Source organism: Anabrus simplex, chromosome 1, assembly GCF_040414725.1.
Source record: "Anabrus simplex isolate iqAnaSimp1 chromosome 1, ASM4041472v1, whole genome shotgun sequence".
NCBI classification, from domain to species: Eukaryota; Metazoa; Arthropoda; class Insecta; order Orthoptera; family Tettigoniidae; genus Anabrus; species Anabrus simplex.
Window position 1 is genome coordinate 722,570,565 of NC_090265.1, and position 21,593 is coordinate 722,592,157.

Consider the following 21,593-nt stretch of genomic DNA (forward strand, 5'->3'; position numbering starts at 1 on the left):
ACTTTGCGGTTTTTGAAGCCACCGAGGTGCCGGAATTTTTGTCCATCAGGAGTTCTTCTACAAGCCAGTAAATCTACCGAGACGAGTCTGACGTAGTTTATCTTCAAATACCACCAGACTGAGCCAGCATCGAACCTGCCAAGCTTGGCTCAGAAGGCCAGTGCGCTACCGTCTGAGATACACAGTCCGGCAAATTAAAAATAGTGACACAAGCATAAATAGTACCAGTTTACTTTCGGTGGCCACACATATTTCAAAATTACCGGGCGAACTGGTCGTGCGGTTAGGGGCGCGTGGCTGTGAGCTTGCATCCGGCAGATAGTGGGTTCGAATCCCACTGTCGGCAGCCCTGAAGATGGTTTTGCGTGGTTTCCCATTTTCACACCAGGCAAATGCTGGGGCTGTACCTTAATTCTTAATTAAGGCCACGGCCGCTTCCTTCCAACTCCTAGGCCTTTCCTATCCCATCGTTGCCATAAGACCTATCTGTGTCGGTGCGACGTAAAGCCACAAGCAAAAAAAAAAAAAAAAAAAAAAATTCAACATTAAAGCTCTTGTAACATTTGAACCCATTTCCCAAGGAATTCGTTAACAACAGTATGAACATTTTTTAAACATTATTTTCAACATTTTCAAGATATGGCTTTTCGAGAAAATCAAAACCAGAATTTGACTTAATTTTGAAATCGACTACAGATGGGAAGTGCCGAACCCAATCATTTTCTGTGACATGTCTCATGTGTACAGTGCTAAACGTGGTGTGAATGAATTTTAGTAAAAAGAAAAGTGTAATGAAACAGACCTATTCCTCCTGTGGGTGGGGGTGGTATAATAATACCCACGGTATTCCCTACCTGTCGTAAGAGGCAACAAAAAGGGACCCCATGAGTTTTCAACTTGAGAGCGTGTGTTGGTGACCACGGGGCCCTCAGCTGAGTTCTGGCATTGCTTACATTTACTTGTGCCAGGTTTCTCATTCTCATCTGTCCTATACGACCTCCCTTGGTCAACTCTGGTATTAGGTTTGCGAATCCTAGGGAGTCTTTCATTTTTACGCCCTTTGAGGCCCTTGCCCTTCTTTGGCCTATACCTTCATTCTTGGAAGTGTCGGATGCCTTCCATTTTTCCTCTCGGATTAGTGTAACATAGAGGATGGTTGCCTATAGTTGTACTTCCTCTTAAGACAATAATCACCACCACCACCCTAAATGCAGATCAATGATGATTAACTGATTACCGAATTAAAGCTGTGATGTTTCAATGTTGTTCGCCGCTTACGCAAGTATTTGGGTTCTACTACGACTCAGAAAAGGCTGTTGATAATCATATGGTAGTTCGTTATACATTTGGACGGTAGTGACAAAAAAAAGTGGCTATGAGTTTTGTTTCGAAGAATGATAGAAGAGATAGAATGTCATGAAGGCATGTGTACTGGTAACTTAGATAATTGCCAGTTGGCGTAATATGAAAATCCACTTTTAGTGAATCACTTTATGGTTTTTCTGCTAGAACAGTGGAGTTTGTAGAACCGGTACGGTAGGCAGGCCTGCAGAGTGTACTAGACTGTGCTTATGAATAATAGCTTCTTCCAGCACGTACTGTAAGTTACAGTAGTTCCTTAAAATTCCTTTTACGAATAAGACCTAAATCTTGTAGTCTAAAATATAATTTGTGTATGTGACAAATAGTCGATAGTTACCGACCTCGATGGTAGAAAGTCAGGAAGATCTCCAGTTCTCCTTAAGCCCAACTTGGCTACTAGCCTGAGAAGCTGTCCGCTTGCCCCCAGTCTGGATTCACAGGGAGGTTATTTTCGTCTTCTTTAGAAAAAAGTAGGTCGCGTTAATACTATCCTTTAACACAGCTAACATGGATTGTGTTGTCGTAATTTTCCTTCAAAAATAATTTATAGATGTCAGTGGAAAGTGGAGCAGCCATGACAGTACCTACGTTGCGGTATAACGGGTCAAGGTCACTATCATTTCGTAAACACTACAGACATTCGAAAACACAATTGGTAGCTATATTGAATGTCTAGCAGTTTGTTTTATTTTAGACATATTTAAGCTTAATCTAGGTAAACACCAAGCAAACAACTGATAGGGTATCTGCCACCTGGGTACAGCCATAAACTCTGATCATTGGCGATTGATTGATTGATTGATTGATTGATTGATTGATTGATTGATTGATTGATTGATTGATTGCGGGTGTTGGATAATATTATAGTATATTTCTGTCACGGTTGAAATTGTTTTTTACGCACGTTTGTGGACAGTCTCTCCACCTATTGTGAGGCGTGTATGACAATAGCGACGTCTGGCATGGGTGTCACTTACCAGTAAAAAGCTATTTTTTCTCTTTTTTTTTGTGGTGGGGCTTTTCAATTCGACCCCACTTGGTCAACTTTTGTTTCTTCCGACCCCGACGGTATTAGATAGGTTTGCGTGGCCTAGAGAGTCTCCCCCTGTAGGTGGGGGCGGTACCCCTGCTTATCGTAAGAAGCGACTAAAAGGGGCCCCAACAACCATCAAGTGAAACGTTAACTTCGTAAGTCAAACGGTCTGAGAGAAATGCATATTTTTGTCATCAGTTTTTATCCCGCAGTCATATTCCCTTAGGGGTGTAATGTTTTAAGACCACTTCTTATTTAAAATCTAAGACAGAGGAGCAACCATCGAATGATATTTCAACCTCGTATTTCAGAGAAATTAATATTTTTATCAGGCCTCACCCCCCACCCCTATCCTCCGCCCCGAGTCAAAACACCTTACGGTGTATTGTTTCAAGACCTCTTGTTATTTAAAGTTTAAGATACATAATTTTGTTTGTACAGAGGGAAGCACCAATTAATTACTGAACAGAGTATAACAATATAGTAGGCTAAACTTTCAGGACACATTTCTCACACGCAGAAGAAGAAAATATGTTATACGGGCATGGGTCTGGAAACGTTTTATTTCATTGTTAGAACTCATGTTCTACAACTCTACATAGTGCAGTAATCATGGGAAACACAAATGAAACCCCTTATCACAGGAACGGATACTTGCATTAACCCACCGTCGCACTGAATGTTAACCGTACCGTTATTAGTCTTAGGATCCGTATTTATCGAACGGGAGGCGCAGATGGAGGCCGTTCCCGCGACACCTCAGTTTTTTCAGAGGGGAATTGCTTTTTCTATGGAAAACATTCTGGCTCTACTAGGATTTTTCCTAGCTAAATGTTTGGCATCTGCAATAACGAACTGAGTAACTGAGATACTCCTAAACACGCCGAATTCATCAGAGAAAATATTACACATTTATTCCATTTTAGCCGCCTGAAAATATGAGTTACAGGAATTTACTTTCTTTAATTATTAACAAACCCGGATACTATTTCTTGTCTGTAACTTTTTGTCCCCCCACTTCTAATTCCCGATCACCACTACTGGAATTCTCTGCTGTTTCTTTTTTTGTTTCCGGTGGCTACTATAGTTTTTAAGGTGAATTCAACATGTTTGTTCTTGTTAGGAATTAGGCTCTGGGTACACAATGACCTATATTTGCTCGAAAGAAAAACCTAAAGTATTCGCACCACATTCATCCATGCCAAGCGCGTTTCTAACGTTGTTTACTCCAAGCTGATTCAGCTCTGATTAGGCCTCGTAAGGTTTACTTTCCCCCGTGAATATTCCAGGTACCGGTACTGCAGAATTCAATACCAGCGGGTCTGTTGTATTCAGTACAGCAAATGTCTCAATTTATTTGTAGTAATTTCATAGACTTCTTTTTACAATCGATGGAGCCTTTCTCTCTGTTCCCCATTTCAACAAATTCCCATTGGCCACGACACCCGTGCCAGAATCTGGTACTCATTTCTAGTATACGCTGAGAGAACCCCACGCTCATAACAGTAGAAATTTCGTTTTGTTTTCTTTCCCTGAATCCGTACGAATGAACCGGTTAGGCTGCCTTCCACCACAGTAGCGACGATTGAGAATTAGAAGTGGGAGGGGGCAAAAATGTACAGACAGCAAAAAGTACCCGGGTTTCTTGGATATAGCGGCAGGGGGTGGGGGCAGGGTGGGGTATAAACATCCAAACTGAAAAGACTGGAAAAAGCTACAATATGGTATGCTTTTTTTTATGCTGTCTGAGCGAATTTCGACAGAGAGGTAAAGGATGACACTTTACCAACTTAAGTGCGGTAATAATAGTTTTTTTTTAGATTCAATTAAAATAGAAGTATGGCGGATTATGCAGTTACATTAACAGACACTAAAGAGACTGCCAGTCTGACGAATGCGTGCGCCAAGCGGGTGAATCATACCTGTGTCCATGTCCTTGAAAAAAAAAAAAAACCAACCCTGCGGAAAATTTGCCCCCCTCCCCGACACTAATGGTCGCTCCTGCTCCACCAGTACCTACATACAGTACGGTAACCAATAATTCAGTCAAAATTAATTGAAGTACTTCTTCCTCTATCCTCTCGGACCTCGAAAAATCGCTATCTGTTGTGAACCCTGGGTTATGATACATAACATTGTTTGCAGTCGATGGCACGAAGTTTTAGCGGACACATTCCTAAGCGCAAGAGTGGCTCCAGAGGAAATACCACAAGTAGCTATCGAGTTTCTCTCAGGAGTCGGCAGCGACAGTCAGTCTTGCGGAGCTGCTGTTCGTGGAAGCAGCGGAGAGCTTAGGCTAGCTACGAGTCGGCATGCTGAAAACGAAATCATTGAAGTTATATACTGTGTATACTAAGGACCTAGGACTGTCATCGTATTCCCATGAAAGTAGCGGGCTTTCCTAGCCCGTTATACACTGAACGGAAATAATATTACAGAAATTGTTTGGCGTTTGCGAGTGATTTTTTACGACACAGTACTAAGTGTTATAAGTCTTAACATAAAATTAAAATATTATTTTAGACATTATTTTCTACATTGTTGTTAAACGCAGACTTAACGCTAATATTATTGTCTTCCACAGTTGACATTCTCTTGTTACTACAGAACGCAAGTCTTTTGTTACTACAGTGCGCACGTGATCTTCAATTATTGGTTGTGAATGACCTTGTGCGAGTGCGAGTTGTTAACAGCAAGCATTGCTTGTGAGTGATATTTGTTATTGTCTTGTTATCTGATTCGATGAAAGTTGTTCAAGCTGGATAACGCCTTGGTTGGAAGATACCTTAGTCTTCAGGATAATACATTTGTCGAGGATGTTGCTGCTGACATACAGCATTTTATGAAAAATAACTGTGGGCGTAGGTAAGATATAGCTTGGTTTTAACTTATCAAACGATGGCCATACTTCAATACTGCCAATAAAAGAGAAAATAGTGTAGAATTGATGACCTTGTGGTGTGGTTTAATACGTTTAGCCAGTGCTATGCTGTCTAGTGTATTAAACAAACAGCTTCATGCTTCACTTCTATATCGTAGACCAGGAAGAGGAGGCTGTGCACATTGCATGAAAGAGAAAGTACCCCACAGTCATAGTGCAACTGCAGGCTGGGCTTATGTCAAGCTCTGATCCACTTTTCCTCTCAATTCACTTTCAGTGTTCTGATCTTCCCGCCAGTAAACAACTACCGAAGATTTCTTATTCACAAAGTTTGTGAAGAAGAATCGTCCAGGGAGCTGAGTACGTTTTCAATCGGACAAGGAGCTGAACGTCGAACAGTCGTGTGTTACAAGGAACACCTCGTAAGGTAGGTGGATGTCATAACTTTCAGAATGTTGGAGGCTTGGGTATTTAAATGTGTAAACAGATAACATTCAGTCGACTTTCTGGTTTGGTGGAATATATATAACCTTAGCAATAAACGTCAGTCTGTCAATGTCTTTTACAGTCTTTCGTTGCTTTAATTTTGGCATGATTGTAATTACAGACGTCAAATTGCAACATCTTCTATTCGTACCACGCTTAATTCAGTCATGCAAGTGTGTGGCAGCCCTTTTGTCTTCCTATCATATTAGGGTAAAAGGTTCTGTTAATAATGGATCATAATTTGAGCATAAAACATTAAATTTTGTCAATGTTTATTGCTATTGAAATTTCAGTTGACAAAGTTCTGTAACATTTACTATCAATGGTGCGATTAAATGAGTTACTTGCTAACACGTAAGGCAAAAGTATTAAAAAATGACTAAATATATAGGCCTATATTTATTGTGGTGCATGAATGTCACTTCTAAACATGCATTTCTTCCCTGTGTTTATTCCCTATCTTCTGAATAGTGCGCATGATAAGTCTGTCCAACAGTCAGTAAAAATGACCTGTCTTTCACTCGGGGCGCATTTATTATTTTCATAAAACTGTTTTTGTGTATTTGGAATGAATCCTTAGAAGAGGAATGCCAGTGTGAGAAAATGATGAATTTTATCATCGGGCAGAATGGCAGATGAGGATTAGTATGAGAATGGTGTTTGTTTTGTGCTGTTTTGTAGAGGGACATTATTTTATGTATTTGTGGGATTCTCACTCGCCCGGTTGCCTGCGCTGCGAGACTGTATCCCGCCAAGCACTTTGCCGTTATGCGCTTCTTGGTGCCACAAGCACCCATCCTATGAAGTCTGCTGAGAGCTGTATCAGCATAAGGTTCAGTTTAGGCAAGTGTTTAGTGCTCAGTGTGTTGTTCCAATGCCATTTTCATTATGTAAGCTTGTGTATATACATAATCCCTTCATAAAGTACAGGGGATCTTGTGCAAAAACACGCGCTGGCCGCATTATGGCGAAGTGCTTGGTGGGAGACAGGCTCGCAGTGCAGGCGACCGGGCGAGTGAGAATCCCCCAAATAGATAGAATAATGTCCCTGTAGTTCAGCTGGCTATGTACCCACATCTTGTGTTAAAACTTGTGGGATTGATTTCTAGCACAGTTAGATAATAATTTAAGGGCATTTAACCCTCTAAGCGCCAACGTCCTTTTGAAAGCCCCTTTGGTTTTCATATGAAAAATGCCAACGTCGTTTCAAAAGGACGTTCAGTATTTATTTTTTATTATTAAAAGTAACAGTTATTTCCTTTCAGAATTTTCCAATATAGTTAGTTAAAGACTTACTATTTTTCCAATAAACAGCCTCATTTATTTTCAAGGCCATTTTTTCGGTATATTAGGCTAATCAGCAGGCATATTTATTGGCGCGCTTTACTTGGCACGGCTGTGCAACTTGCCCGCTCTGTCTCTAGTTGCTCTCGATCTTTTACTTGTTCATTTATTGCTGTGAAGATGATTATATATCCATTGTGCTTGACAAAACATAAGTGTGTTTGAGAGGTCTTGGAAAATATACTTGTACTGAATTTTATTATTATTATTATTATTATTATTATTATTATTATTTGTAGTATGTTATGTAAGTGTTATGTAAAAGACGTTTGTACCATATTTAGTAAGTACTGACATATAAATGAAACAAGTATGACTTGTATTTTTGGCTCATTTGTGTAGTATATTAATTAATTATTTATACTACATATTTATTTTAGGCACAAAATGAATGAAATTTTCAATATAGCTTCATAATAGGTTGTACTATTCCAATAAATAGGCCTATGTTCGCAATGTATAAACGTTTTTTTTTTTTTTTGTTCCACCTAAATTTTATTGCTAAACTTTTGTTTTGTTTTATTTTTAATTAATTTGGCTGCCAAACGTTTACTAATGGTCATAAATAAACTGAGTAAGGCTTTATTCGTATGGGCAATCATATTTATAAAAAAAGTAACGAAAATTTAAAATTTCTATCTACAATAACAGCTGAACTATGAGTGATCAAACAAAAGCTTGCAAAAAATGGAAACTGGCCTTGACGCTCAGCGGTAGGAAAACCACAATAGCACATGGCGCTGAAAGGGTTAAATGTGATTAACCTGCATCAGTACCTTTATTGTATTATATAAACAATTTTTTTTGTAGAGATGGTGGTGGTTAAAATGGTACCTCAGCATCTCAAAAGGCTTTTAATAATATAGAACAACAACAACAACATTGACTGGACCAACCAACAGCCATCTCCGAGCAACTGAAATAAGTTCATCTGTTCTAGTCTACAAAAGATAAGAAAGGCTAAAATAATAAATGAAGATATAAGACAGCAACTTGGATTGGAAAGGAGTCTGATTGAAACACGAGAACTGAAGAGATTGCAGCGGTATGGTCCTGTGAAGATAATGGCTGCAAATAGGATCCCAAAGCATTCTTTGTACTGTCTGTCACAGGCAAAAGACCTTGAGGAAATTCTCGTGATGTTTGGGAGAAACACATTTTCAAAGACATGGAAAATCGATGTGTGAATTTTCATGATCAACAGCTGTGGTAGTACAGAACAAACTGGAAGAAGCTCGTGTGTAACTGCTCCTAACTTGCTGGAGTGATGATGATGGTAATGGTAACGACAAGAAGCCAGACTACTACCCAGACTACATATAGGTAGACAAAAAAAAATAGACTCGCACAAGTTCACACCCAAGGTCTTATGGCAAGAAATTTAAAACTAAAAAATCACACGGACACAAGAAATATGACAGACTTGCAGTTAGACTGTGAGGAAGTTATGGGAAGATAAGAAGACTAAAGCTGAGTAATTGTTCTTTTTGCTCCTTAGAAGGCCAGATCTACAATAATAATGTTATTCATTGTACGTCCCAATCATTATTTTTACTGTTTTCAAAGTTGCTTATTGCCAGTATTTCGTCTTGCAGGAGTTCTTTCATGTGTCAATAAATCTATTGACCCAAGGCTGGTGTATTTCAGCACCTTTAAATGCCACTAGACTATTACATAGGGCTGTTAGGCCTAGTTGTTACATATAAATTCTGGCCCCTACTAGTCCTTTAGCACCTACATAGTAATTTCAATACAATTCCATCCTAAAAATGCAGACCGTCTGTGTGTAGGATTGATGTTGGCATACAGTGTTCTCCCTAGGACCTTTTTAATGGGCACTCCGCCGTGTTGTTTTTACAGACCGCCCGACTAACACAACCTAGATACGTCCTAGTCACATAATATTAACAAACGAGTCACTGGGTGCTCCAAATTAAAATGTAAATACTGTACAATTGTTTATTTAAATGATAAATCTTCATCATTGTCAGTAAAACTGCATCAATTACATCAGAGTTTAAATGTTCAGTTTGACTATCACCTAATGTGCGCGAGCGATGTCTGAATTAGCGTGAAATTACATGCAAACTCTATTCCTTTCACAATTTGCTTTATGTCGCACCGACACAGGTAGGTCTTATGGCGACGATGGGATAGGAAAGGCCTAGGAGTGGGAAGGAAGCGGCCATGGCCTTAATTAAGGTACAGCCCCAGCATTTGCCTGCTGTGAAGATGGGAAACCATGGAAAACCATCTTCAGTGCTGCCGATAGTGGGGTTCGAACAAGCTTGATACCGCATGAAGTCGCAAACCCATATGGCACTCCACAGCAACCGATGTTACAGGATTATAAACGAGCAGTAGAACACTAGAAGTTTAAAATGCTTTTTTTAAATGTTTTGTTCGTGAAAATAACACTAAAATAGTTCAATTACTGTTAATTACTGTTAATGCTCTGAGGGGGATACAATGAGATTTTATCATATTCATTTTCTATGTAGTATTCCCGCCCAGTTACTCATTCCTGCCACCCAGGTGACAAAAATTTCTGGGGAGAACACTGGCATATAAGAGTGCTTAATTGTAAGAGAACCACGTCAGTAGGTTTACCAAAAATTCTGACACACTCGGATATTTCTTAAGATTGTTAGTGGTACAAATCTCTTGAACAGTGGGTGCCACTGAGAATTATATAAAGCTACTAGAAGATCAGAGCCAAGTGTATGGATTTGAAATTACCAATTCAAAGATTAAAGTGAATATTAAATTATAGACCTCCCCAGTAACAACCACCCAGATGTTACAAGAGTTGCAGGATTTGAGACCAGTCAACTGCTTCGAATATGATCCATCACCACTAACACTGGTGACTCCGTGCTTGAAATCTACAGGTGCATTGCAGCGGTGAGAAATTTGACAGGAAAGCTGACTTGCGTCTGGAAAAATACCTCCATCACTATCAAAACAAAACTCATATTGATGCCAACTCTCCATATCCCTCATCGCAACACGTGGCAGAAACTGGAACTGTGAAAATGACAGACCGCCGCAGGACCAATGACTTGGAACTGTGGTGCTATAGAATACCATGGGTGGCACACTGCACCGAGTCGATCCTGAGACAAACATGAAGTGGATAATTACAGGCCAGTCAGCTTGACACGTGTTGTTTGTAAGCTCTTGGAAAGCATTCTTTCTGATTATATTAGACACACACGACCGGGTGAGTTGGCCGTGTGGTTAGGGCCGTGTGAGCTTGCATCCGGGAGATATTGAGTTCAAGCCCCCCTGTCGGCAGCCCTGAAGATGGTTTTCTGTGGTTTCCCATTTTCACACCAGCCAAATGTTGGGGCTGTACCTTAATTAAGGCCACGGTCGCTTCCTCCCCAATCCGAGGCCTGTCCCATCGTTGCCATAAGACCTACCTGTGTCGGTGCCAAGTGTACAAAAAAAACCCATGTTTGCGAGACATAGCAGATATTTTAGATTCAGGAAGCGGAATGGACTGTATCACTTTTGACGTATCCAAGGCTTTTGATAGGGTACATCATGGGAGATCACTGAAGAAAATGAGGGCTATTGGACTAGACAAAAGAGTGGTTGCATTTCTAGAAAATAGGAGTCAGAGAATTAGAGTAGGTGAAGCTTTATCCTCTAATGATTAAGAGGGGGGTCCCACAGGGCATTATTGTTGAACCTTTGTTTTCTAAATGATATGAGTAAAGAACTGGAATCACAGATAAGGCTATAATTTGCAGATGATGCTATAATTATTGCATAGAGTAGTAAATGAGATGCAGGATTGTGAGCAATTGCAAGAGGTCTAGACAATGTTGTGAGGTGGACAGCGGACTTTGGTATGATGGTAAACAGGATGAAAAGTCCTGTAAGTTTCACCAAGAGGAGAAGTCCTCTCAGTTTTAATTACTGTGTTGATGGGGTGATCATACCTCATGGGGAACACTGTAAGTACCTAGGTGTTAATATAAGGAATGATTTTCATTGGGGTAATCACATTAACGAAGTTGTAAAGAAAAGTTATAAATCTCTTCACATGGTATGAGAGTATTTAGGGGTTGCAGTAAGGATTTAAAGGAGAAGACATATTAGAGTATGGGACCCACACCAGGACATAATGTGGTACTGATTGTATTGAATAGGTGGAACAGTAAATGTAGTTCTTTTGTAAACTGAGTGAGGTCGCTGTTTTCAGTATGGATCAAAAATGAGAGTGATGGTTTGTAACCCTTGACAATGCCGAACGCAGTCTTCGATGAAACGTTGGGACATTCACTTGCTCCTGGACCACGACCTACAAGCTCGGAAAACGCTGACATGAAAATAGTAGTGTTATGAGAATGTTGCAAACTGGGAAGATTTGGGAGTAAGGAGACTATGTGGTATGTTACATGGTATAAACTTGATGATCCGTATTGACAGTGGTGAATTGTACAAAATATAAGCCTTTATATTTTCCTCCTGTTCAATACCTTATTCAATCTCCCTGAGGGAATACATTTTCTCAAACTACTGTTTTGAATAAACTGAATCTACTTTCAGAACACACAATAATTTAATATAAATTTTGACATAATGCACGAACAATTACCATATGATTGTTAATCCTTTTTAAAAAAATGAGAAACTCAATTTAGAAATATAGTTTGGCAAGATTTGATGACTGTTATCCAAATGCAAAATTTGTTGTAAAAACTTTTAATTCAACTGTTAGTGAATTTAGTGAATGTAGTGTATTATAATTGTGAATATTTATACTATGTTTAGATTGTTTTCAACTCAGTACAATATAAGCTGTACCTTAAAAATGTCCACTGAAGATGGCGGCCCATAAATAAGGGCCAAACCATGTATGTTTTTTTTTAGTAAATTCGACATGAACTTGTAAACCTTACAGGGAGGTTAATAAGGTATTGAATAGGAGGAAAAGATAAAGGCTTGTACTATGTGGTATGTCAGTGGAGAGATGGCATGGAATGATATTAGTAGACGAATAAGCTTGAGCAGAGCTTTTAAAAGTAGGAAAGATCATAATATGGAGATAAAGTTGGAATTCAAGAGGTCACGTTGGGGCAAATAATTGTTTATAGGACAAGGAGTAAGGGATTGGAATAATTTATCAAGGGAAATGTTCAATAAATTTCCAGTTCTTCAAAAACTTTTAAGAAGATTCTAGGTCAACAATTGATAGGGAATCTGCCTCCTGGGCAACAGTCCTAAATGTAGTTCATCGATGATTGATTGATGTGAAGACGAGACTGTCGACATTTGTGAGCCAGCTGTTTTCAAAATACTTACGACACATTACCTGGAGATCGGAGTCAATGGAAAAACTGATCATGAAGTGAAAAGTTGGCGGTCGAAGACCTCGTGGAGGTGTACCAGAGGCTGACCGGAGTGTGTCTGCTAGATGCAATCTACCATGATCAGGAGATAGGAATCCTGGAGGAGAACCATCAAGATGTCATCACACCCTTTTGTGAGTTCCATCTCAGCCTGCTGTGTTGATACATACCTGAAGAAGTTGCTTTACTCAACATATTATAGCCTACGCCATTAACAGACCAATAATGGTAAATTAATACACGCACTAAAATGAAACCCGAACATGATTTCACAGTCATAGTTGTATGGAGTGTTCAACCCCCTGGGGGTGGAAGTTGATGACCACGTATCCCTTAGCAGAGTCTGGCATTGCTTCCACTTGCATTTCTATTGACGTATCTTGGTCAGCGTTGGTCTCTTGTGACCCCTAACAAGGCCTAGGATGTTCTCATTTTCACGCTCTCCATGGGCCTTCCCTGTCTTTTGTTGATACTGTCGTTTTTTGAAATGACAGACCCCTTCCTTTTTCTCTTGTGATAAATTTTTAGACAGGATTCTTGGCTAGTTGTAGTTCATCTTAAAACAAACACTGCCATTGTGACACTTCCCTTGAAGATGGAATACAATAATATTATCCCTCTGTGGGTGGGGGGCAGTACAATAACACCCACGGTATCCCGCCTCTTCTAAGAGGTGACTAAATGGGGCCCCAGGGGCTCTTAATTTTGGATCATGGGTTGGCGACCACGGGGCCCTCAGCTGAGTCCTGGGATTGCTTCCACTTACTTATGCTAGGCTCCTCATTTTCATCTATCTTATCTGACCTCTGTTGGTCAACTCTTGTTCTTTTCTGACCCCGGCGGAGGCCTAGGGAGTCTTATTTTCACGCCCTTTGTGGCCCTTGTCTTTTGTTTTGGTCGATACCTTCATATTTCAGAGTGATTCCTTCCATGTTTTCTCTCTGGTTAGTGTTTTATAGAGGATGGTTGCCTTGTTGTACTTCCTCTTAAAACTATAATCACCACCACCAATAATAGTAATTATAATTTTATTTTTTCTTCTTTCAAATGGGTCTACTCGGAACTGCGCTTGTTAAGCCATTGGTCCCTGAACTTTGCCTTGTACTCTCTCATATTTTCTCCTGATGTAGCTCCTTTCTTTCATCCAACCAAGGGGTACATTTCTTCTTCAGAGGTTTTCCCTGAAAACTACAGATTTTTTTTTCTCTTTCTTTTCAGGATTGTCTCACAGCCTGTCTGTTTCGTAAATCTGTCAGCTCCAGTTCTTTTATGTCCTCCTCAGTGTCTGTCAGCCTGGTGGTATAAACTTTCTTGTTTCATCAGAAGGTGAACGGTCTGTTGGGAGACAATCTTGCCACGAACTCATAGAATGCTACCCTCCTTTTCCTGGCACAGATTCAGATTGCAGGTCAGGCATGGCTTGTTATTAGTATTTTGAGTCAGTCGATAGGGCAGTTCTAGCTTGTTCTTGTGGAGAGGGTTGCTTTCTCTGACAGATTTGGTTCAATCCATTCGGCTAGGTGCTTACATTTTTCCATTTGCTTCCTAAAATCAACAAAGGTGTCTACCACCTTGCAGCTTCCAATTTTGGAGTAGGTTGGTACTGTTTTGAGGTTGAGGATTTGTTCAGCACAGGATTGGCTCTTCATGAAGCCTCTCTGGTATTCCCCCAGTTGACTGTTCATTTCATTCTCTGCCTTGTCAGTTAGGCCTTACGGAGGACCTTATATGTTACTGGGAGGAGGGAGATCTTTCGGTAGTTCATAACTGTAAGATCTCCGTTCTTGTGAAGGGTGTTGGTCAAAGCTGAGGACCAACCAGATGGCAATTTCTCTGTTTCCCATATGTTCACAATGTAGTCCTCTTCAGTTGCCTTGTTCTTGGGTAGTTGGATGATTTGATTGACTTATTCCTCTGAAGGGGGTAAGAGTCCGGGTTTGATGTCATTCGGTGCTACTCAGTCTCCACTGGGTGGATCACAATTGAGCAGGTTTATAAAGTATCAGTGAAGAAGTGGCAGTTGTTGTTGTTGTTGTAAACCAGTCTCTGAAGTGAAGGTTCAGTGGAGTGTATTTTCTGAGATTCTGCTTGAAAGTTCTGTAAAAATCTTTGAGTCATGTGGGTTGGAACTTTAATAGTGGCAACTATTTATTTATTTCCGGTACTAAGGTAAACGTAATACCTGTGTGAAACATTTTCAGTTCTTTAATGTAGTCACCAGCCATGTCTACAACTCTTTGCCTGTGATGTGGAAGTCGTAAAAACTCTGTAGCAGTGCCTACGTTGTTGTCTTTGGTGGCGCAATCTGTTGCTTGCAGAATCTCGGGAACAGTTGGAAGCAAATGCCATGACAGGTTTCCTTCATGTTTGGGATTAAGTCGTAGTCACAGGGGCTTAAATCAAGTGAATATGGTGGATGGAAAAGCACTTCTCCACCCCAGCGACTGTATAAATCGAATACAGGTTGTGCCACTTGTGCCTGTGCATTAACCTGCAACACGATGGGAGGGTTCTCCGGGAAGCATTGCTGCTTTCTTTGTGACGCTGGTCTTGGGTGGTGGTCCACAAAATTAGAGAAATACTGTGTGTTTACAGTCTCATTGTGGTACGGTATGTGTTAGGATGACACTATCACTGTTGTAGACATGAATCACCATAACTTTCATGTTCATTGGGATCTGAAAGACTTTTGTTTTGCATGGTGACCCATAATGGCACCACCTGTTGGATTGGCGCTTAAGTTAGGTTCTTACGTTCTGGCTCATGTTTTATCCAGCACAATAATATACCATGAGAAATCATGTCGTTCTTGACTGTAACACTCCAAGTGAGTTTGAGAGTTGTCTTACTGTACTTCCGTTAAACTCGTTAGGAACAGACTGATTTGCAATTTTCCGCATTATCAGGCACTTCTTTAGAACAGTCGCATGCGATCATCCCTTTTTTGAGACTTAACTCGCGAATCGTCTGATGTCTATCTGTGTCTAATAGCACGGCAAGATCCTCCACCGCCTTTTTGCCGACACTAGGGTGACCTGGCTGATCCATGTTCACCTCACTTTCTTGACCCTCATTGATAGCTCTAATCCACCTTACCACTGCTCTCTATGGTAACGTTGTTTCACCACTTGCTTCATGAATACCTTCACGATATTTTCTTTCTGTATGGTCGCAGGCACATTGAATTTTCAGCCAATATCACGATTTCTGTTTTGTAAACATGGTGAATACACAACGCACAACAGTTTAGAGCGACAACTCACTCAGGAGACGCTTCTTCTTGCCACAGCATTTTTACATTTCAATGGGTGGGCGATTCCATTCACAGTGAGGTAGATTAGAGATAAGAGTAACATGTGGTATATACCGAGCTCTATAGTTGCAGTCACTTAAGTGCGGCCAGTATCCAGTATTCGGGAGGTAGCGGGTTCGAACCCCACTGTCGGCAGCCCTGAAGATGGTTTTCCGTGGTTTCCCATTTTCACACCAGGCAAATGCTGGGGCCGTACCTCAATTAAGGCCACGACCGCTTCCTTCCCACTCCTAGCCCTTTCCTGTCCCACCGTCGCAATAAGACCTATCTATGTCGATGCGACGTAAAGCAACTTGCAAAAAAACATGTGGTATAGGCCTAAGTAACAATTAATTCTATTTTGTTTTGTATCTACAGTGGTGTTGCCATTATTAAAGGTCGGTTGATTGTGTGTGAAGTTTTGTTTAATTCCTTTTATTATCCCGGCCATAAGCTTCCTCTGTTCCAAGACTTTTTTTCCCGTTTTTCCCTGGCCTTCTGGGAGTTGCATTTTAGCTGCGCTGTGCCATCTGGTGTTTCTGGACAGGAGTCTTAGTTTGATATTTGAGAGATAGTGTGAATCCAGGTTGGTGCCTCTCAGTACCTTTGGGACTTTCTTAAGATAGCCACTTGGTTAGTGCTGAGGACAGATGCAGTTTTTCTGTTCGTTAGGGAGGTTTCTGAAGGTTGTGGACTTCATGACCAAGCTGAAAGACCTACACAGTAGTGATGGGACATTCGATTAATTTTACTGAATTGATTCATTTGATTCCGTTCACGTTACTGAATCGATACAGTGATCCGATTCACGGCTCATTGGTCACCGCTCCTACTGCATCTGTGTAGTATGTGCTGGTAAGACAGCAGCAACAGCATTCAGTGCTCGTAGCTGCCATCTGGTCTTCATACTATGAACTCCTTTCTTAGAAAAAATGCTAGTTACTCTAGTACATCGAAGGTTTCCGGCGACGCAGGGTGGGAAAGGTTAGGATTAGGAAGGTAGCAGCCTTGGCCTGAATTAAGGTACAGTTCCAGCATTTCCCGGTGTGAAAATGGGAAACTACGGAAAACCATCTTAACGGCTGCCGACGGTGGGATTCGAACCCACCATCCCCCGAATGCAAGCGCATAGCCACGCGGTATTAACCGCACGACAACTCGCTCAGTCATTTTTGAAAATATGTATTTTTCTATCAGCTGAGGATTTTTTTAAATCGTCATATTTTGTATAGGCTACCCGAGATGTACAGTAGCCCGCTGGTTTTCTGATTCAACATGCTGTTACTACGTATTGCATTTATCCACATATGATTGAAGTCTTGTGCAATGATGTGACATATGAACTGAGAGAATACTGAGCCGTTCTTCCCAATATAAAACAGGTACTTTTGAGTGGTCATGAGCATGACATATAGTCATAGGGCAGGCTAGAGTAGAGTTTAATTGTCAAATGTCCACTAAGTTATAATACTAAGATTCATTAAACTAATAAATAGTATAACCTAATAGCCTACCTACTTACTAGCTACTTCAGAATTATGTTGTGACTACCTCTTTAACACTGCAAATAAATCCATCTATTATTTAAACCTCCCTGTAAGAAGAGGACAGTGAATGCAAATGGGTATTATTTTCAAATGAGCTGAGCTCGAGAGTCCATTATAGCATACAATTCTTTCAGTGTAGCATGGCTCACTGTATGTCTCGCTGCAGTGAGCCGATAAGGAGCCGTGTGTATCTTGTGTCTCACTGAGCCGGCTCGTTCACGATTCTTTCGGTGTACCATGGCTCACTGTATGTCTCGCTGCAGCGGAAGCTCGGCTCTCCGCATGTCCAGTGAGCCGATAAGGAGCCGTGTGTATCATGTGTCTCACTGAGCCGCGCTCGTTCACGATTCTTTCGATGTGCCATGATTCACTGTCTCGCTGCAGCGGAAACTCGGCTCCCCGTCAACGTCCAGTAAGTGCGCCACTCAGCACTGTCCGCTGGGAGTAAGCTGAATCGTGTGCCGTGAGCTCGCCGTTCCTGTGAATCGATTCACTCGGACACTTGAATGAATTGATACACTGCTTCGAATCATACATTCAGTAGCCAACACTACTGCAGAGTTCCCCAATAGTTCTCCATTGCAGTTAGTTTGTTCATGTTTTGGAAAGTTGTCCACTATGTTTCTGAATTTTCTCTTTCTTCCCAACAGGGCATTCAGGTTACCTAGCAACATGATAGTGTCTCTCTACGATTTTAGAGAGAATATCATCTGCAGAACTTGTACAGTTTTTCCAGGTTCCACCCATTGTCCTGGTTGAGTGGGGTGTGCACATTGACCAAAGTGTAGCCCTTGTTAGGACACTTTAGAGAGGATGGATGCTTAACTGTTCAGGGAGGTATAGTCAATGACCAAGTCGAGTATATTGTGGCTGACTATAAAGTCCGTGGCAGTTACATTATGCATTATCCACCTGCACACTTATCGTTTGAGGATTGTCTAACCTTGCATGTCGAAGGCGTGATTGTTGATGAACTTGTTTTCTTGCACTACTGCCAGGAAAATGTTGTGCCCTGTTGGTGTGTAATATGATTTGTTGTAATAAATGGAATGTTATATTGTTAGATATTTATCTGGAGGGCTCATGTCACTTACTGGTTGTTTCAATGTTATCTCTCTTGTTTTTCTCAAGTTCTTAGTACAATTAGAAAATAATCTCTGAATTAACTTTTAACATTTTTGCTAATATGTATCAAATGCATTATTATATCCATGCTTTAATTATTAGCACTTGACTCTCCTAGTTCCAGTTTAAATACATTTTAAGGCAAATTCTCAACACTTTGTGGGACATTTCCTGCAGCTGTTCTTCGTTTCAAGGATGGTGGAGCACTGCAGCTTTGTTTTCCATTCTTGCTGTCCTTGTATACTTAATTATACTGTGGTCTATCATTGTTAAATAACTGAGAGTAAAGGTGCCTGTATTGTATTAACTGTGGACTTGCAGCACGCAGACATACTCAGACTCATAGTGGATGTATCTATGTGCATCTCGTTGATCTTGACTCTGTTATGAACTTTATCAAGGGCAATTTTGAAAAAAATACCTCCAGTGTATAAGTTAAAAAGTATTGGAGAGAGGATACAACCTTGTCCCACACCTTTTTGTATGGTGATCTCTTTAGTTACGTGGTGTCCAATTTTGATGTTTGCTGTCTGGTTTCAGTACATCTTCTTGATGATGTTTACATCAGTACATTTCAGCTGATTTATAAGAATATCATATTCAACATTGTGAAAAGATTTTTCATAATCATTGAAACAAGGAAAGAGTTTGGTGTTGGTCAAGAAGCTCCCTGTATGTGAGCCATTAAATGGTGTTGGATATAAAAATTGCAGTTTATTCTTCACTGTTTATAAGGGGTTTGGAACGCCCCATCTCACCAATGTTAATCTTGTCATAATTATATACCTGTGTATCTGAATCTTATGTCTGACCATCGGTAATGGAGGAAAGCTGTACAGCCAGCAAATGACCAGGTTCCTGAGGGTGATGGTCCCTCAGTGGAGGAAATGCCACTGCAAAACATCTTTCTGAGCAACATCTTTTCTAAGAAATATCAGGCAGAAGAAGTGGAAGAGTGTTTATCAGTGGCTAGTATTTCAACAGCGGTGGGTAGATGACCTAAAAAGAAAAGTTCAATGGTCAGCACAAAAGCACCCCCTGCAGAGGGTTATTGCTGGTAAAGAAGGCAACAGGAAACCTCACTATGATCCCCAAGATGATGTCATGAAATGTACAGTTTAGAGAATATATTTCCTGGCAACTCGTGATATCGGCAAGAGTTGTTAGTTGGGCCTGGCACGGGAAGTTGCAAGGCATCTCAGGTCGTTATCAAACAAAAACCTTGTATAAACATTGTTACATGGAATGTGTGCACATTGCTTAGACTGGGAAAACTAGAAGTTACAAGATATAAACGCAGTGTCTTAGGTCTGTCTGAAACCAAACCGTGGAGAATTCCAGAGTGAGGATTATCACATAGTCTGTTCAAGAAGTCAGGGTGGCCAAGGAGGTGTTGCCCTATTAATGAACAGAATTACTGCAACAACTCTTGTAGATATTAAAATCATTAGGTATAGAATGATAGCAGTAAGCTAAATTCTACACCAGAGGATAAGACATGTACGAGAAACTAGAAATATACTCTACAGAACAAACAAAAACTGAGGACAGTGTTATTATCATGGGGGATTTTAATGCCATCATTAGAGAGAACTCAGGAAATAATGTACTGGTTGGTATGGCTTTGGAGAAAGGAATGATAGAAGACAAAGACTGATTGAATTGTGTGAACAACACAATTATGCTGTAATTAATATGTTCTTTCAAGCTCTGAAACGGCACCTTTACACATGGAAAAGTCCTGGTGATCATCACATCAGCAAAATAGATTTTATCCTTGTTAAACAACATACAGAAATCAAACCAAACAAATCTATGACACTGCAAGGAGCTGATGCAGGCACAGAGCACACACTGTTAAAAATGAAAATGTGGCTAAGATGGAAAATGCCTAAAAGAAAAATGGGATGACAAAAATGGCAGCTCTCTTCCCAGAAGGTGGAAGATAAGAGAGAAGAGTTTATGAAAACTGTTTGCTCAAAGATGAACCAGACGAAGGCCTAGTAGATGAAAGATGGATGGACATAAAGACACCTGAAGCTGCATATGAGGTGTTAGGCCATTAACAGGCAAGTGCAAAGAAACTTTGGATCATGGATTACATCCTGTCTAAAATTGAGGAAGAAGATGGAACAATAGCGAAGAAGGATGACAGTCATATAGACCACTTCAGAATCTGATAGATAAAGCCAGTCAGCAAAAGAAAAATGGCTTTGAAAAATGCAAAGAAACTGAAGAGCTGGAAAACTGTGGAAACAGTACCTTAGTGCTGAGTGCAGTTAAGAGATTCTGCCATCCTTACAAAGGTTGTATAACACACCTATGGTGGGAGAACAACTAATCAAGAACCAATGGGAAGTATGTATTACAACTGTATACATAGAAGGCTTTAAATATTCTCATACCGGGCAAGTTGGCCATGCTGTTAGGGGCACACAGCTGTGAGTTCGCATCCGGGAGTGTGGGTTCGAACCCCACTGTCGGCGGCCCTGAAGATGGTTTTCCGTGGTTTCTCATTTTCACACCAGGCAAATGCTGGGGCTGTACCTTAATTAAGGCCATGGCTACTTCCTTCTGATTCCTAGGCCTTTCCTGTCCCATCGTCGCTATAAGACCTGTGTCGGTGCAACGTAAAGCAAAATAGCAATAATAATAAATATTCTCATGTTGTTCATCCTAATGCTTACAAAGTGAACATTCTTCCAATATCAAAAGTTGAATTTAATCAAGCAATAAAATATATTCCCAGTGAAAGGTGTCTGGACTAGACAATCTCCCAATCAAAAATTATGTAAGGCAGCAGGAAGAGAACTGTCTGAAAACTACACAGCCTCATTCAAGAAATTTATCAGAATTATGTTTTGCCAGGAGAATTCTGGACATCAGTAATGATTCTCATTCCAGAGAAAAAAGTTACCACAAAATGTAAAATGCATGGAGCAGTCAGTCTAGTTCCATATGCATCTAAAATTCTGCCGCATATAATAAAGAAGAGACTTGAAGGTAAAATGAATAATTATGTCTTAGACACAGTTTGCTTCCGATGCAGTGTAGGAACAAGAGATGATATTGGCTGTATAAGAATCCTCCTAGATGGAATGATAGAGATGAAAAGGAGGTTGTATGCAGTAAAAATGCCATGCTTTGAGGACATTCATGA

General features: G+C 40.4%; 1 protein-coding gene across 1 annotated transcript in view; it reads left to right on the forward strand.

The window, feature by feature from the left end:
- The first annotated feature begins 5,120 nt into the window (after positions 1 to 5,120).
- Positions 5,121 to 21,593, forward strand: part of LOC136872594 (coiled-coil domain-containing protein R3HCC1L) — a 228,160-nt gene continuing 211,687 nt past the window's right edge. The window contains exons 1-2 of the mRNA XM_067146397.2: positions 5,121 to 5,260; positions 5,554 to 5,703. Coding sequence (XP_067002498.2) covers positions 5,238 to 5,260; positions 5,554 to 5,703 — 173 coding nt within the window. The 5' untranslated portion in view covers positions 5,121 to 5,237. The remainder of the gene's footprint in view (positions 5,261 to 5,553; positions 5,704 to 21,593) is intronic.